Consider the following 18,903-nt stretch of genomic DNA (forward strand, 5'->3'; position numbering starts at 1 on the left):
AACCACAAATCTGTATACCATGACACTCTCAAAGTTGGCTTCTACCCTCAAGTCTTTTGAAATACAAGCATCAATTCTTTTTCTAGATTGGAATCCTTAAAAGAGGTCGAGCTACAGCAATTGCGCCGATTAACGCAACTAAAAGAATTATTGAAATAAATTCAAACGGAAGAAAAAAATCTGTTGATAAATGAATGGAAGATAAGCTCCAAATGAACATTCAGTTCAGAGAAAATAAAGTTGAGACAAGTGCTGCCGGTAAAAGTAGTCATGCATATCCTATCATTCCCGACACATCACCAGTTGATGAGGTAAATCACAATCTTTGTTCTCAAGCATGCATCAACAAAATCACATACTATAGACATCATCAAGATGAAGTTTTGAAAGAAAATGCAAAACTTCGTCAGTTAAATGCTGAATATGTAAAAGCTGACAAGATCTACGTTGAAAAGATTAAAACTCATCACGATGATGTAGCTAATCTTATACTTGAAATTTTTCAAGAAAAGCATAATGTCATTTATTATAAAGACATAATTAATGATTTAAAAGAAGAAATTAAGAAATTAAAACTCGAAGTTTCTGATAAGAAAGAAAAGGAAAAACAAGTCGAAAGATTTGAGGCATCATCTAAGAAGTTAGATAATCTTATTGGAGCCCAGAGAAGTACTAATGTTAAAGCGGGGTTGGGGTACGATTACACTGCCGTACCACCACCATTCAATGATAACTACACCAGTTTGCCCCACTTTAACTATAATACTTTTCCAGAGGAAGAAATGGAATACGGGGTTGGTAGAATACCGTGAAATTTGTTCCTGCTACCTCTCAAACTGCTGCTCCAGTCCCATCATCTGATAAATCTGACATCAATGTGTCTTGTATAGCAGCTGGTGATGTAAATGGTGTTGAATGTGGGACGGTTAACCTGGGTTGTAAGCTAAAAAGAAAGTTGGAACCACGTTTTGAATCATGTGTGGATCTAACCAAAACTATTAACAATCCAGTTTGTAATAAAGTTTGTGAATCCATGTTGGGATGTTTGATGTCGGAATCAAAAACAGTATTTTGCGAAACCACTAGTGAAGACAATTGTAATGATGTACGTAATGAAAGTGAATGTTCTTCTTCTGACTCAGATTATGAAACCATTTGTGATGAAACTTTTGTTGAAAAATGTGTCAAAGAAAGTAGGCGTGTTGAGGTGAACATATCAAGTTGTTCATCATCAAGTTGTGAGACTGAGGATAATTCATGTAAAAGCAAAGTTTTTGAAAATGAAAAGACAAGTACGTCGTGTAAATATGTTCCACCAAATAAACGATCATTTTCTCAAACAACCAATCAATCAAGAAACCCTCAGTCATACAACTTCTGTGATAACAACTACTATGGTCATTATCAACAAAATTTTGTTGATCCATATTATACAAATATGTTTTATAATCATATTCCTTTCCATGGATCACCTTTCTCACCACACCAACCACATTACAGTTCAGATGAGTTCTTTGGCACTCCCAGGAGAAAGTGTTGTTTTGTGTGTGGTCACTCTTCTCACCTTGCAAGACATTGCAAGCACTGGTTCAAGCAACAGCTTGATATTCAAAGGCGGCTTAGTCAGTCCCCAAAAAGAGCTTTTAGTAGCCCTGATTCAAGGACTGATCAAGCTGATAATGAACCTAGTGAAATGGATGTGAGATCCAAAGTAAATAAATTAAAACACAAAAAGAAACCTTTTTGGAAAACCAAGAAGGATAAAATCAAAAAGGATCCAAAGACTGTAAAGTCTGAGGATTTACCAAAAACAGTTTCAAAAGCAAGAAAAGAGAAGTCCAAAATTGCCAAAACCAAGGAACAAGTTTTTGCTTGGATTCCTAAGGACCGCTCTTCATCAAGTGAGGCTCCAACAAGAAATAAATGGTTTTCAGGAAATAAAATCAAGTTTGGTCGATTTACGGTCGACCTTCCCGGGACAAAAGTATCCCGGGAACCCATGTCTATTTGAAAGCTTAGTGCATGCACGGTCAATCAAAGAGGACTATCAATAGTATTAGGTACTTAGATAGTGATTGCACCCGGCATATGATGGGAGACGAACTCTTGCTATTTGATGTTAAACCATTTGATGGCGGATTCGAGTCTTTCATAAGCGACATGGGAGGACAAACTTCATGGAAGGGAAGCCTTGTTTAAATGGTTCAACAACAACTTTTCGAGCGTTTCTCAAACCAACCTCGTCCAACTGCTTCTCTCAAGTGATGGATCCAACATCAGCTGTTGGATCTCGGTTTGAATCTCTTCAACTTTGTCATACAATGTGATAATGCATGCTTAAGATAGTCCATCTGACAACAACTTTGCTGACCTTTTCACTAAAACCATCGATCATGCTCGATTTGAATTTCGGGTCGAATAGATCGGCATGATCAATTTTGATTAAAACAAACTATCTATCTTTTTGTATATAAAATTGTAAATATTTTTCAAATATGTCACAATTTTAGAGGGAGAAAATGAGTTAAGTTTAACTCACCAAAAAGATTTTCAATTCATCTTAAGAAAAGCAAAAACAAATCATTCGATTTACCAAAAAAAGATTTTATCTTACTTTTAAGAAAATCTAAAAAGAATTGTCCCGTTTAGAGGGAGCCCCTTCTTAGAGGGAGTCGGATATTTACCAAAAAGATTTTACCTTACTTTTAAGAAAATCTAAAAGAATTGTCCCGTTTAGAGGGAGCTCCTGCTTAGAGGGAGTCGGATATTTAAAATTTTGAAAAATTGATCCGACCATTGGAATATGATAAGAAATTATCTCTAACGATTCTAGCACATGAAAAGAGTAGATAAAAAACCAATAAGATCATTGCGTGATGTGTAGATAGGCTTGACAAATGAGTAAGTGTCATATTGATATAAACTTAAATATCTGCCTATGCTAGTGGTTACACGTTATGAAGCGGTTGCCGACTCCAACTAAAGTCATATTAATGAAGGCTGAAATGCAATTAAACATGTCATACCCAAGCCTCTCTTTACCTTATCACAGTTGTCTTATGAAAAATCAGTGTCATTTTTAATTTTTATTGAGTATAATTTTTATTGAGTCAAGAAAAGAGTCAAGTAAAGCGTCAAGAAAAGCAAGAAAAAGAAAAACAAAAGAGTCAGAAAAGAAAAAGAAAAATCAAGAAAAAAAGTCAGAAAAAGAGTCAGTTCTAAGAATTTTAATTTATGTTTTATTTCTTCATTTATTTTGATTCAAGCCTTGGACTTTCTCCTGCGCGATAATATGGTATTATCCGACCTAATTGTTAAGGCCCTGAATCTTCTGCTTTGTTTTATTTTCTTTCTTTTGTTCAAGCCTTGGACTTTCTCTGCGTGATAATATGGTATTATCCGACCTGATTGTTATGGCCTGAACTTGTGCTTTATTTTAATCTTTCTAGATTGAGTTAAGTGTACAAAGTTTCAAGTGCACAAAGTCAAAGTATCAAGTGTGTTAATAAGATTACTGTGATCAACTAAGAAAGGTTTAAGTCAAGTTGAGGTGACATGTGAAAGCAAATTAAGCCTGAGGTATGATGGAGTCTGTAATTTGTCGGATTAAATGGGGACCACACAAGCGTCGTGCCTAATTGTACCTTAACGTATCATGTTGACATCAAAATACTTGTTAAGTTTAAAGTGGACAAACTATATCTACAATCGACTTTGGGTTCTTGACATAATAATGTCCAAATAGAAGTGTGATCTAGAACGTTAACAGATAATGTGATTCCATGTTGTGATCTTTCTCATCGTTAGAAAATTCTGTAAATATTATTGATATATAATATTAATTTCATCTTTACTCCTATCTTTTTTTGTTTATTTGGATTTTGTTTTATTTTAGTTTCAACTTCAAAATGCTATGTATATATTTTCGTAATATTAAAATATATGAAAATGCCAAAAAGATTGTAAGTTTTTATTGTGTTCGTACATATTTTATTAAACCTTGTTTATTCAAAATCACGTGTTTTGTGGTTAAGGTCGTTCATGAAAAGTTTGTTGGAAACCTAGGACTTAAACAAATCACTTACAAGTTGAGGGACTAAAATTGGGAGGGCCGGTGAATGAATTCTTCTTTGACCCTCGAGAGGGTCTGTAAACAAATCTTATTCGTTCTAAGTTTTGTGCAGTTATACATGGACAGGTAGATCAAGATCAAGTCTGCTTGGAGTTGCAGATGTTGAAGCACTTAAAAGAAAACGAGAACGTGAAAGTTGGTGGTTGAACCTAAAAAGGAACTGATTGTATCTGAAGACAAGGAAAGAAACCAGTCGGCTCAAGAAAGTCAACAAGAGAAAATTAGATGTCGAGCCTCCCGCATCTGATGTTTCTAAAATTTGCTGTTGCCGATCCTTCCCAGAAAATAAGATTGAAGTTCAAGTCTATAAGACTGGAAAATAAAGAACTGTTCAAGATCCAATCTGGTTCAAGATCCTGGATCAAGACAAGTACTAAGTTTCAAGAAATAAAGATGAAGCAAAGAACTTGACGAATGTTCCACGACATACTCAATCCTAAAGGGAGATTGTAGGGCCAATATTATATATTGTTTTTAGGATTGTATATGTCGTTTTTTTTTTTTGCTTTAGTCGGTGTAGTACGTACTCGGTACGTTTATTTTGTATGTTTATTATGTAAAGTTTGGAGAAATGGGGACCCTATATAAAGGGAACTTTACCCATTTCTCCATAACCCTTTCTCATTCAAGATAACTTTAGGAAATAAAAGTCTCTCTCCACCTTCACATTTTCCTCTCTTTCAAGCAAATAAACCAAACAAACTAAGATCCGAGATCCGAGTGTCGTTGGTGATTTCCGCTAACCAACAACAAGGATTGATCCGAGTCAAGTCTTGAGATCCATTTAGAGGACCTACATCAACATAGGGGAGCTCCTGATCACACAAAGGACAGAAGAAATATGGTTTTGTTTTGCCAAGCACACATCCATACTGAGAAATTTGAGATGGACTAGTGAAGTTGGAAGATTGTGTGGTGAGGCGTCTGCACACAAGTACTTTAACCGAATGCGAAAGTCAAAATTAAGTATCACAATATTCTTATGTTATTGTGATTAATGTTTAACCTAAATTAATATTACCTTCATATAAGACTTTGATATACTCAAAGTCCTAATCAAAGGCACACAGAGTAAGAGCTTAGCAAGCGCAAGCTTGAATCCTCTTGCTACGAAGCCATCTGTATAAGGTCCCCTCTGCATTCATTAAAATACCTTTATAACAAGGGCAAATAATTAGTTGAAGGAACTTCATAAATGGTTGATTACAAGCAGCGGGCATTGGGAGAGGAACCGTTTAAGCGCTTGAGAAGTAACCCGAACACACCTAAATTCCATTCTTTTTAGCTTACTAAATACGTTAAATGTCTTTGGTGGTTCAAAAATACATAATTCAAGACGTATAAATTCTAGTCCTTGCATTTTAAAGAAAGCATGGGGAAGCTTGTAGAACCTATCATCATTAGCGAAAATCAGATCACTCACACAATTTCTCATAGCAAGAAGACTTATAATCTGATTCCAGATCTTTCACACACCGAGTCACAGCAAGATAACGTATCATCGGGGCAAGCTCAGGTTTCGTCATCTGAAGAGGAGCATATCGAAAATCGAACCCAACTATTTGCGGACCCTCGTGTAGTAACAAAACATGGAAGATGGCTTTGGCAAGCTTACACTTCCACTTGGTGCGACCAAAAACAATTGATGGTAATTTGACTAGATGCCTTGTAAATAAAACTTCGGGCATGCCCCGCCAGCTATACCGCCATTTCTTTGAAAGACCGCTCGTTCTCACTGCATCTCGAAGTGGCATAAGACTTAGAATACTCTCAATTATGTTTTGAGGAAGGTTGTTGATGATATCTGAATTTAGGCGTTGACCGCTTGCTGTGTTTTCATACTCCATACTGATACTCCTGCAAGGCGCAATGCAAAACAAAATCAAACAGTCTCCCCTTAAATTCATTCAAAATTTTCTACTTGACAATACCGGTTTTTGATGTCATGATTTAAGGCAATTATAATCTACCTATCTAAGTCTAGGGTTTAAGCAAATTAAATAAAATACAATTTTACGCCTGCCGTTAACAAACTGAATAATTCCCAAGTTTGGGCCAAACCCGTTTTGTGGCAAAAATCTCAAGAGATAATATATATTTAATATGAATTTTATATGGAATTCAACGAGAAGACAATAAATTTTAAAATATTCGTTAAAAGATAGATATCTTATAATAAATCTCGATATAGCCTAAAAGTAAATTGTATAAATTATAAGACAGATAATTTTGGGAGATTCAAGAGAAGAACAAATTACGATATAGTTTATGTTTAAGAGAATGGTAAACAATAAATAGATAGGTTAATATGAAAATACCTGGGTTGGTTCACGCATGCAAACGAGCACTCTAAAAGCAATGAATATGAGAGAGAGAGGTAGGGAGAATGATATATATTTAATTGAAAGTGTAATGTTTACAATGAATACATATATACATGAGAAGAAATCTTGAAGAACAAGATAAACTGTTTTAGTAGTTGATAATAATAATAATAATAATAATAATAGTAGTAGTAGTAGTTGTAGGTCCTTAGAACGGATCAAACAACTAAGTTCTTGAATCAATCTCACTCGTGAGCTAGCGGAAATCACTTGCAAGAACCGAGATATCAGATATTGTTGATGCTCGGTTATTTCCCGAAAGGGTAAGAAAAAGAGAGAGTAGAGAGGCTTGGTGAGAAAGTAGAAGATAAGGTTTTCGAAAGAGATATATTATGCATGCACATGCCTCCCTATTTGTAGGAGAAGCATGCCATGCATTTCTTCATTATTTCCGGCCTGATGGGCTCCAAGTATATGGCCTCGGGCCCAAACATACACAAACGAAACCGAAAGCTAATAAGTTACATCGTGAATAATACAAAAGACTACAACACAAAACAGGGCCCTACAATCTCCCTCTAGTCTTTAGTATGATTTCTTCAGCTTCCGTCTTCAGTCGGTTTCGTATTCGAATGGAGAGTCATAATCAAATATTTGATTGTCAACAAGATAGCGGACGAACTTGTTGAACTTCTCAACTATCTTGTCAGTGTTGTCCCATTGAACGTCTTCAACAGTGGACAAAGGAGAATTGTGAAGCTTCAACAAATCCCTCCTTGCTTATGTAGGTCCTGAAACCAGATCTAACAAAAATTATTCTTGGATCAATCTCTCTAGTGCTAGCGGAAATCACACTAGAAGAATCGAGATCTCGGATCTTGAGTTTAGTTATTTTGGACAAGAGAAGATAGTAGAGAGAAAGTGGGAGTAGTTGGAAAGATAAGGTTGATAGTTTTGCAAAAGGTTATGTTGTACATGATGAACTTATATTATTTATAGTGCAAGTCTCATGCACGTATATTATTCACATTGGGCTCAAATGGGCTTACACTACAAGAGGCCTTAGGCCCACTTACATAAGTTAATACAAAGACGAGAACTTACAAATATAAACAACACAAAAGACTTAAATATACAAAATAGGGCCTTACACATTACACTACTCATGTCTGATGATTGGATACTAACTTATTTGTAAATCTATGCAAGCCAATGTATTTGTATCGAGTCGCTTCTAAATTGAGAAACTAACGAGAGTACACACTATACAATATATTCGAGATGACTGATAAACTATCAAAAACGACTCCCGGTATGCAAATTGTCGTAGCCGCCGCATCGCGCGAGCTTATACTAGTATTAATACAAAATAAATGTATCATGAACAGGATTGTTCGCAGGTAGTGTGATATTTAAACTTGAAAATACACGAGCCAACTCACCTCAACTCAAAATCTCTATAAAAGCAAGCTCGCCTCGACTTAAAGTTTATTAGAGCCAATTTAATCGACCTAATTTCAAACAAGTTTCTTCAATTGAATTACAAGTTTACAACCCTAACTATGGAATCAAACCAAAACCATAACACAAATTAAACAATGTAATTGGTAAGATAAATAATAGTAGCTAATTATGAGAATTTTGTTACAAATTTCATTCTTCTAACTAAAACACATCACCATTAATCTTGAAACTTTTATTGTATTCATAGTTTCACTTTAATAAGAGGAGTTGACATGGGACTGCTTTTTTGTTTAGCTTTTAACTTAAAAAAAAAAAGATTACTATTTTTGTTTAGCTTAATTTGTAATAAATATATAATATTATTTTTTTAAATTACCAGTTGCGGTACTGGTTTGGTTACAACCCGACCCATTAAGGTCAACTAAATAATATAGATGATAAATCATACAATGCATTTCTTGATTGTGAAGGTTCTTAAATGGATATATAAGGTGGTCTCACTAACGCATTCAAAATTTGATGAAAAATCATACAAAGCATTTCTTTTGGTATGTTTGATAACTAAACCAAGCACAACAAGTAAAGGTAAAGGAGAATAAACAAAAACAAAAGGCATACAAGCAAGAAACACGCACAACCATTTAATAATTAATATCTTATAAACACACTATATTAGTGTATTTAGAGATTTATACCTATGACTAACAAAAGCTTAATTATTAAACACCATTAGTGAAAAGATATGATGTCAAATACATCAAATTAGATCGTTTAATCCATATTTTAATCAGAGACCAGTTATTACTTTTTGAATGGTCTTTGTCATGACTCAATGGTTATACCTATAATCGTGGACCTTTTACTGACCCATACTCGACATTGGACAACGAAAGGTAACTATAAATAACATAAATAAGGGATCATGATAAGGATTCAGGATATGTCCCCTTTCCTTATACTTACATTGTGATAATAATTATTCTTACTCATACATCTTATTCTCACATCATAAGTTGGTCACGTCGAGGATAACAATGGTTTGATTTGCAGTGATTCAACTCGCTAGAAATTTCAGGACCCATACCCGTGAAATATCTATCCAGAACTGATCTGTGACGGGAATTTGATTTTTAATTTAACAATTAATATATAAAAGAAAATTAATAAAATGAAGTATAAATAAGTTAGAATAATGATGGAAAAAGAGGAAAAGTAAAGTCTAATGGTTCAAAAAAACCAAAGTGAAGTTTAGATGAAGCTATACAAGCAAGGTACAAGATTCATTCTATTTTTATTCCAAAAATTGGTGTATATGTATGACATCTTTCTGTACTTCATAAAACCACAACACAAAATCTCATTATTCTAACAACTTACTCCTTGATCTCCTCCCCGCCCTGCCCGACAAGATCAGCAACATTCATGATCATCTCAAGCATCAAGTGGACCAATGCAATCACAATATCAGTAAGAAAAAAAATAATATGATAATTTACTTATCAATATAGATGCATGTGTCAATCACTATATTTTGAAACTAATATTGATGATCAGACAAGAAGAAGCGATGGAAGCATACCTAATGATTATCCGCGTCATGGAGACTCCTCATCTCGATAACACGAAGCCTCTAAAGCATTTGATTTACCTGAAAGATGATCAACTACCATTGTACGCGTGCTTTACAAAGAATCAGGTGCGTGTTCATTATTCGTTGTTTATTGTTCATCCATTGGTTTATTAAAGAAAACTAGATATAGCGATTAATACTTTGATCAAAATTGAGTATTTGTGCGTGATTAGGTTAGCATTGATATACTAAAGAAGAAGACGGTGTTGCTTTTCATTTCGGACCTTGACTTGCAGGAAGATGAGCTGTTAGTTCTTGACCGTATATACCAAGAGGCAAGGCTAAACCCATCAAGAGCTGAGAGCCATTATGAGGTGGTCTGGCTCCCGGTTGTGCCCAATCACAGGACAACACCGTGGACCCAAGAAAACCAAAGCAAATTTGAGGCGTTAAGAAATATCATGCCATGGTATTCAGTGTTTCATCCCTCATTACTTGATCCAGCAGCGATCAAGTACATTAAGGAGGTGTGGCACTTTAACCATAAACCGTTGCTCGTGGTGATGGATCCTCATGGGAGGATTGTCAATACCAATGCGCTACACATGATGTGGATATGGGGAAGCGTGGCTTTCCCGTTCACTAGCATGAGGGAAGAAGCCCTTTGGCGTGAGGAAACTTGGAGGATTGAGTTGCTTGTCGATTCCATCGAGCCAAATATTTTCACTTGGGTATGTTAGCGTAACTCATATTTTATCTTAAACTTAACAACATAAATACATTTTTATTTTTATAGGTTTAGTGTTCTGAGTTTAGGGTTCTTCTTTACTTAAGCGCACACAATTTGTCTTAATGTTAATAACAAAAGTACATTTTTATTTTATGAGTTTGATGTTAAGGTTCATGGTTCTGCTTTATATAAAGTAATGTAATTTGTCGACAGGTTGCTGAAGAAAAATACATTTGTTTGTATGGAGGAGAGGATTTGGAGTGGATTCGAAGATTTACAGTAGCCGCTCGAGCAGTGGCGGGTAAGGCTGGAATCCCGCTTGAGATGTTATATGTCGGGAAAAGCGACCAAAGGGAGAAAGTGATGAGAAACAACGATATAATCCGAGTTGAGAAACTTAGCCACGTGCTCCCGGACCGAATTGTAATATGGTTCTTTTGGGTTCGACTCGAGAGCATGTTGCACTCAAAACTCCAACACAGGAAATCAATTGATGAAGACCCGATTCTACATGAAATTAATGTGATGCTTACATATGATGAAAATGATCAGGGTTGGGCGGTGATATGTCATGGGTCGAACGATTGGATGAGAAGGTCTGATGGTCGCTCGGTTTTAATGAGTTTGTACAAGTATAGTGAGTGGCAGGATGAGGCACAAAGTAGGGGTTTTCTACCGGCCTTAAATGAGCATCTTGAGGCAAACGGGCGCCCGATGGCACCTATTTTGAGGTTTCCTACACGAGGTGACCGACACATGTTCTCCTCCTTGGACGACAATGCCTTGATGAAAAACATACTTGCCACACACGCTCCCGATGGCACCTATTTTGATGTCAAACCACTTCTGCAAATCATTGAGGACATCACGCATAGAGCCAATCTAGACAAAATCCCTATTAATGTTTGTTCTTTCTTTCTTTATTGTACTTGGTTTAATAAATCATCTTAATATTGAATATTAATTCCTTTTTGTTTGTAGGGTACTCAACCGGAAATAGATGCCATAGTTGAGATTGAAATAGATGGTATAGTTGAGAGTGTGATTGATAACGACGTTAGTTAGATGCTTGAATCCATGGCACTCCCGACGTTAAGATCAATGGTCATAAACTTATAATGTATTATACGTATATAGAGCAGGTACTGTTTTATAATCAATAATATGCTGAGAACCGCGTGTAGGTTTCCTGCAAAGGCATTGGAAGTAGCGACGCACATGCAACCACTACAGGGATATCCACATGCTTTCCCACTATGAGTGGGATGCAAAAGCAATTATTATACTAGCGTCTTTTATGGAGAACTATGGCGAGTTTTGGTTAAGGGTTCAGCAGTGCATTTCGGATCCACTGGCTAAGTCACAAGCCCACCTCAAGAAAATGCATGATGTGCTCAAGCGGGATGAGGCTACTAACCTCTTCAAAGCCATGCTTGACTTGACTCATTCTGTTGTTCAATTTAAGGATCTTCCCAAGCAATACATTAACCCGGATACTCCTGAACTCGTTACGGCAACTGCTCTTATTCCCACTGCGGTTTACTGGATCATTCAAAGCATCGTCGTGTGTGCTTCCATTCTCAATAATCTAATCGGAACAGTATATGAGTATGTTTTCATCTCATTTTTTTTTCGTTATACATTCTCTTATCTAGAACTATACAACATCACTGTTAGAAAACTAGACAATTGCGATCGAAATTTAAAAACAAAAAAAAACAGTCACAAAATTAGCAACTAATTTGCAACTGGAATTATAGCTGTAGTGCTTGCAAAATTCAAGACAAGCACAATAAAGTCGCAAAATGGTCACAAATGCCCATTTTTTTAGTAATTTAATTTCCTTTACAGATTCTCAAGAACCATAAATAACACATTTTAACATAGGCATATCACCGCGACCACGGAAGTTTGGGAGCTATCATGTTTGGCTCACAAGATCAGCAACATTCATGGTCACCTCAAGCATCAACTGGATCTATGCAATCGCCATATTAGTAAGATAATATATGTTAAATTAATAAGGTCATTTACCGATAATCACTATATTTTGAAACTAATATTGATGATTAGATGAGAGGAAGCAGCTTGAAGAATACCTAATAATTGTCCGCGTTATGGAGACTCCACATATTGATAATACGAAGCCTCTCAAGCATTTGATTTACCTGAAAGATGATCAACTACCATTGTACGAAAGCAGTACAAAGAATCGAGTGTGTTTTCATTATTCATTGTTCGTACGTTGGTTTTATTAAAGATCATTAGTTATAGCGACTAATAGTTTGGTCAAAATTGAATATTGGTGAGAGATTAGGTTAGCATCGATATACTAAAGAAGAAGATGGTGTTGCTTCTCATATCGGACCTTGACTTTCCAGCAGAGGAGCTATCAGTTCTAGACCAGATATATGAGGCAAAGCAAAGCTCGAAAAGAGCCGAGAGCCAGTATGAGATAGTCTGGCTCCCGGTGGTGCCTAATCATATGGCAACACCGTGGCCCCCCCAGGTTTACCAAAGAAAATTGGAGGATTTAAGATATATAATGCCATGGTATTCGGTGTTTAACCCCTCATTACTTGATCCAACAGCGATAAAGTACATTAAGGAGGCGTGGCACTTTAACCATAAACCGTTACTTGTGGTGATGGATCCTCAAGGGAGGATCGTCAACACCAATGCGTTACACATGATGTGGATATGGGGAAGTACGGCTTTCCCGTTCACTAGCATGAGGGAAGAAGCCCTTTGGCGTGAGGAAACTTGGAGGATTGAGTTGCTTGCCGATTCCATCGACCCATATATTTACAACTGGGTACGTTAGCATTACTCGCATTTTACCTTAATCTAAACAACATAAATAAATTTTTGTTTTATGGGTTTAGAGTTGAGTTATGCTTTACGCAAAGCCACATTTTTATCCGACGGTGCCCATGTGGCACCGTCCGGATCTATGTAGAAAAGGCAGACAAAGGGCGTTCAAACTTTGTTGATGTGGATGTTTTTGAATGCCGGTTGTCTATAGAAGCTGACTTGAAGCAGCCCTTGAAACTTGAGTGTTTTAACGAATGAAATAGATTAATTGCACATTCCACTAGTATTCCTCCAAATTTATGTACAAAAGAACCAAATTTATATATATGTCTTTAGAATGTTTTTAATACTTTAATTTAAATTTACTACATAATAATCATACGTAACCATATTTAATCTTGCACTTCCATATTTCTTCTTTTTTTTTTCAGTTTCATATTTAGCAATATATTATTGGTTTCCATCTGATCTTCGGTACTTTTGCCTTATTTAATACTTTAATTTTAATATATAAATTTTTATAGAAGTAGTTGATTTATAATTGTAAAAGTATGTGATGATGTGGTCCTGTGGAGTGAGGTGGAGGTTTATTATTGTAGAAAAAATTAAGTTTTTGAAAAAAGTTTGGAATCTGACGTGACACTTCGGTGGAGATATGTACAAATTTGATGTCGTGGATGTTATCCATGGTTCTGCTTTATATAAAGTAAAGTAAAAATTTTGACAGATTGCTGAAGGAAAGTACATTTGTTTGTGCGGAGGGGAGGATTTGGAGTGGATTCGAAGATTTACAACAACCGCACAAGCAGTGGCACGTAAGGCTGGAATCCAGCTCGAGATGTTATATGTTGGGAAAAGCAACCCAGGGGAGAAAGTGAGGAAAAACAACGATATAATCCGTGCTGAGAATCTTAGCCACGTGCTCCCGGACATAACTCTAATATGGTTCTTTTGGGTTCGACTCGAGAGCATGTTGTACTCAAAACTCCAACAGGGGAAATCAATTGAAGAAGACCCGATTCTATATGAAATACACGTGATGCTTACGTATGATGGAAGTGAACAGGGTTGGGCTGTGATATGTCGTGGATCGAATGATTGGATGAGAAGGTCTGATGGTATCGCGGTTTTAACGAGTTTGACTAAGTATAGTGAGTGGCAGTATGAGGCACAATACATGGGTTTTCTACCGGCCTTAAACAATCATCTTGAGAGACTTGCGATAAACCGGGAACCACATCATTGCAAACGTTTAATCTTGCCTGGAACCACTGGGATTGTGCCGGAGAGAGTTGTTTGCGTTGAATGCGGGCGGACAATGGAGAAGTTATTATTGTACCGATGTTGCATTGACTAAGTATGATTATATTATGCTTCTTGAATTATAGATTATGAAGATATTGGTGACTAGTGAGTATAATTTGTTATGATTAAGTGGTTTGTTGTTTATTTTTAAATTGTGATTAATGAAATTGTATTGAATCTATAATATAAGTGATATGTTAATTAATAAAAAGCCCCTATAGCTCAGTGGTAGAGCGCTAGTCTTGTAAACTGGAGGTCTGTACTCTGTAGTTCGATCCTGCATAGAGGCAAGCTGTTCTACATATTTTTATTAAAACAAAAAATCAATTTTTTTACTTGATAAAAACTGTTTAAAGCTCATGTTGATTAAATATTGAAACTAACTTTTGTTTTATTTCAAAAGGGGACCGGAATTTACGGTGTTTGTGGTGCTCAAGAAACTCAACTTGAGAGAAAAATATTAAAGAAGAAAGTTTATTTGGGTATGGCATTGAAATTGTTGGCCAAAAATGATGCACATTGAGTTTTATATAATGCATTGGATCTGCAAGCATTGTATAAACTATTTCTTTTGAAGTATAAGAGTATGCATAATTCCATATGCAATTATTTTTTGTATCGGATTACTATCGAGTAATTTTCTGTAACGAGACTAACGGTTGTCTGTCCACGAGAGTATGCATAATTCCATATCCAATCTTTGTTGCTTCTTTGCATTATTATTTGCTTCATGCTTCAAATCTCTTGTTCACTTTTCACCATGCCACCGTTTAGCATCCTTTCAAGTCACTTGTATCTATAATAACAAAATACACCGTAGTCATCTAATTTCTAAAAGTTAAACCTTAAAGCACACATTTGTTATTATAATTACTACGATTAAGGGTTTCCCTACGGTCCACCCGTCAATCGTACTGCTATCTTCAATAGCATGGTACCTAAATATTTTTTGCAACTACCTAACTTAACATCAATAGCTAAACTAGTAAATATAAATAAATAGCAAGTGTCTTCAATACAGTTTTTTAATTCTTTTAATATTTTCACAAGATGAAAGACATGATGATAAGATCATGCATTTGTATGTTAATATATCATTCTATTGTTTGCTTACAGAATGATAATAGAATTATGTAGCAATTCTACAACTTAGATCACACATAATTGGTCAAACATCTATTTAAATAACTTGCTTGCATGCAACTTTGATAATTTAAATACATATTATAAATGCAAATTGCATATGTTTAAGGTTTGTTGACCTATGAAGGTGTTGGCACATGACCACTAGCTCAATACTTGTGCTGAAGTTTGTGTACGTCTTTTCTTAATTCCATATTTTGTGGCTTTTCAGAACAATTTATGTATCTATATGATGCTTCTTTTGTCACATTCCTTATGGTATTTTGCTAAAATACTAAAATATTGTATCTATATTCATATTTTATAGATTGACAAAATTAGCTTATAAAACGAGCTAGATGATGCCAAATGTTGGATTTATTGTATAGTTTGAATAGTAAGAGCCGTATTTTGACTGTTAAAGCTATACAACTAATAAGAAAGCGTATTATTTCTTTCGAATTTATTCTATAAATCGTCTGGAGTTTAAATGTTTAATACGCTATTTTAATACTAGAATGGCGTTGATAGTAAATCATGTTTGATTGTGTTATATACAAAAGCATATTTACTGTAACAAGAACATTGTGAAGCTTAATTAGTTGTGCTAGAACAAGAACAAATGGCTATTGTAACGTACAAAGGAAACAAAAACATTGATAGTTGTTTTCAAGAATATGCTTCTTTTATCCCACAAACATTGTTGCTTCCGCCCTACCAATAATTTCATTCAATTCTCTATAATTTTATATTATCCTAATTAATTAGTTAATTAACCAATTAAGTTGTAAATTATGATAGTTTAACAATTAAAAACCTTACATTAATACAAAATAAATGTATTATGAACACGAACGTTTGCAGGTCGTGCCACACTCAAGCTTGAAAATATAAGAGCGAGCTCGCCTCAAATCAAAATCTCTATAAAAGCAAGCTCGCCTCGACTTAAAGTTTATTAGAGCCGGGTTAACTAGAGCTAATTTCAAACGAGTTTCTTTAATTGAATTACAAGTTTACAACTCTAACTATGAAATCAAACCAAAACCTAAATACAAATTAAATAATGTAATTGGTAAGATAAATAATAGTAGCTAATTATGAGAATTTTGTTACAAATTTCAATCTGCTAACTAAAACACATAACAATTAATCTTGAAACTTTTATTGTATTCATAGTTTCATTTTAATAAGAGGAGTTGACATATGACTGTTGAATTTCAAAACCTCAACTTTCCATATCTTAATTTCCCCTTCAAAGCTCCCACTAAAAACCTTAATCGTAGTTACAGATTCAGATTCAGTAATCTTCGAATCCGAATCTGCTTCTAGTGATCGAACTGGTTGTTTATGGCCGTCTAATACGGCCATACTTTTAGAGACAAACCCAATTCTCCCCGTTGTTAATCGTATATTTTGAATATCTGCCACCAGTGATCGGACTGGTTGTTTATGGCCGTCTAATACGGCCAAACAGCAAAACTTCCCCGCAACTCCACGTTGCCAAATCCTAATCGTCCGATCAGCCGAGCCACTTAACAACAAATCCGAGACGTTGATCAAACACAATATCGCCTTCGAGTGACCACGCAATGCACCCGTGACCGCCATATGATTCGCACTGTCTTCCTTCTCCCATACTAATATCGAACGGTCACATGCGCCCGAAAATAACACGGAACCGACTTCGTTTATTGCAAGTGCATTCACTGCTGATTTGTGCTTCTCTAACGTGGCAGTAAGTACATATTTATTTTCAGTTTCAGCTTTTCGGTTCGGTTTCAATTTCCCCCAAACTTTAATCCGCCTATCAGCGGATCCCGTGTAGATTGTCCCATCCACTGCCACGACAACTGCGTTAATCGCATCGTCGTGTGCTTTAATACTCTCCACACATCGGAGACTCGAAGTTCTCCATATCTTCAAATACTTATCCCATGAAATCGAACACATTAGCGTGTCATCGATCATCGCAAGTCCAGAAACCGCATCGTGATGCTCGATCCATAGCCTTCGTCTATGACGACGTACATTGACATAATTCTTTTTAAACACAGATCGGAGCAACCGATCTTCTAATGTCGGTAATGTTCCAATCTGTTTATGCCGTGAGTTCCTGGATGGGCCATCCATAACGGAAAATTTATGTGTATTTTCCTTTAGCTTCCATACTCGGATTTTAGTGTCTTGATGAGATGTAAATATACTTTCGTTATGAAACGTTACGGACTTAACTGTACCTGGTAATATTTATTTGATCATAAAAAAAATGTCAAGAAAAAAAAAAGAAAATATGATTTTTATAAACAATCATTTGATATGAAGATTGTTTATACGTTTTATTAAATTTTAACAAAATGTTATAATGTAACATAAGGACTTTATATAAGTTCACATCCAAATTCAAGTAACAAGATATTGATGGTATAAATTTTGTATTTTTGATTAATTTTCATACCCAAACCTTATTGTCTTGATGAGATGTAATAACTAAATATACATTAAGAAATTATGATTTTTAAAAAATCATTTAATATGAAAACCTTTTATATTAAATTTTAACCGAATGATATAATGTAACATAATATATCATATATGAAGTGTACAATATTATTTGTGGTACAAGAGGTCAGATGTTAATTACCTGATGAAGAGTCGTTGACACTGAATGTGTCCATCAACATAAACGACGTTGTGTCGTATACGTGGATGAGGTTTCCAGTAGCGGCATAGAGGAGGTTATTATTTACGGCTAGGAAGTTAACGTGTCCGGCCTGGGCGGGTTTGAGGGACGTGATATACCCGTGGGAGACGGCGAGGTTTAGAGTTTCGGGTGAGAGTTTTTGAAGGGAAGCAACCGAAGGTAGTGTTTGAATAGAGAGGTTGCTGTGTAGGCTGTTGTAACTAGTGTCAAGTGATGGACTAGTGGTTGTATCGGACATGATGCTGCTTGTGTCGGAGAATAACCGGTTAGGTGTTGGTTGTTTAGATTTATGTGGATGGTGTACGGTGGTTGTGTCGTCGGTGGCGGTGCAGATGGTAGCTGAGCAGGTGGAGAGAAGTGAGCGGAGTTTCATTTTTCCAGCGACCAGAGATCAACAGAAGTTGGAGGGGATAATACTAATAATATTAATGTTTGAAATTGTGAATTAATGTTGAGGCAAACGAAGGTAACGATGATTGATATATAGAGCATTGAAATTCCCACAAACGTGGATATATTCTTTTTTTTTCTTTTACTTTAATTTAAATTATTTTACTTTAAATATTATATGAGGCCTTTTTAATAATAACCTCTTTAAACTTGCTGTACACAGACAAGAAAATTTTGTTAAAGAAAACAGACAAAAATAAAAATAATTGTAATTAATTACACAAAGAGGCGGAGGTGAACTCACATTTAAAGTCTGTTAAACATCAGCTTGATTGTTGGTTTAGAGACAAA

The 18,903-nt window shown here is 35.4% G+C and overlaps 1 protein-coding gene, 1 non-coding gene and 1 pseudogene across 3 annotated transcripts; 2 read left to right on the plus strand and 1 right to left on the minus strand.

The window, feature by feature from the left end:
* The first annotated feature begins 10,516 nt into the window (after positions 1 to 10,516).
* Positions 10,517 to 14,420, plus strand: LOC143566115 (protein SIEVE ELEMENT OCCLUSION B-like; annotated as a pseudogene). The gene is made up of 7 exons (XR_013141182.1): positions 10,517 to 11,123; positions 11,202 to 11,324; positions 11,393 to 11,828; positions 12,108 to 12,217; positions 12,294 to 12,436; positions 12,538 to 13,035; positions 13,762 to 14,420. The product of XR_013141182.1 is annotated as a protein SIEVE ELEMENT OCCLUSION B-like (transcript).
* A 130-nt stretch (positions 14,421 to 14,550) lies between these two features.
* TRNAT-UGU (transfer RNA threonine (anticodon UGU)) lies at positions 14,551 to 14,629 on the plus strand. The gene has a single exon. It is a non-coding gene; the product is annotated as a tRNA-Thr (tRNA).
* A 2,002-nt stretch (positions 14,630 to 16,631) lies between these two features.
* Positions 16,632 to 18,563, minus strand: LOC143566103 (protein JINGUBANG-like). The gene is made up of 3 exons (XM_077052887.1): positions 18,103 to 18,563; positions 16,874 to 17,698; positions 16,632 to 16,780 (listed from the first exon to the last, which is right to left on the minus strand). The coding sequence occupies exons 1-3, from the start codon at positions 18,533 to 18,535 to the stop codon at positions 16,632 to 16,634; spliced, it is 1,407 nt and encodes a 468-aa protein (XP_076909002.1). The 5' UTR covers positions 18,536 to 18,563.
* Between the last annotated feature and the right edge of the window lie 340 nt (positions 18,564 to 18,903).

The sequence above is a fragment of the Bidens hawaiensis genome, unplaced genomic scaffold (assembly GCF_021521415.1).
Source record: "Bidens hawaiensis isolate Kalapana, Puna unplaced genomic scaffold, B.hawaiensis_p1.1 tig00022693_1, whole genome shotgun sequence".
NCBI lineage: Eukaryota > Viridiplantae > Streptophyta > Magnoliopsida > Asterales > Asteraceae > Bidens > Bidens hawaiensis.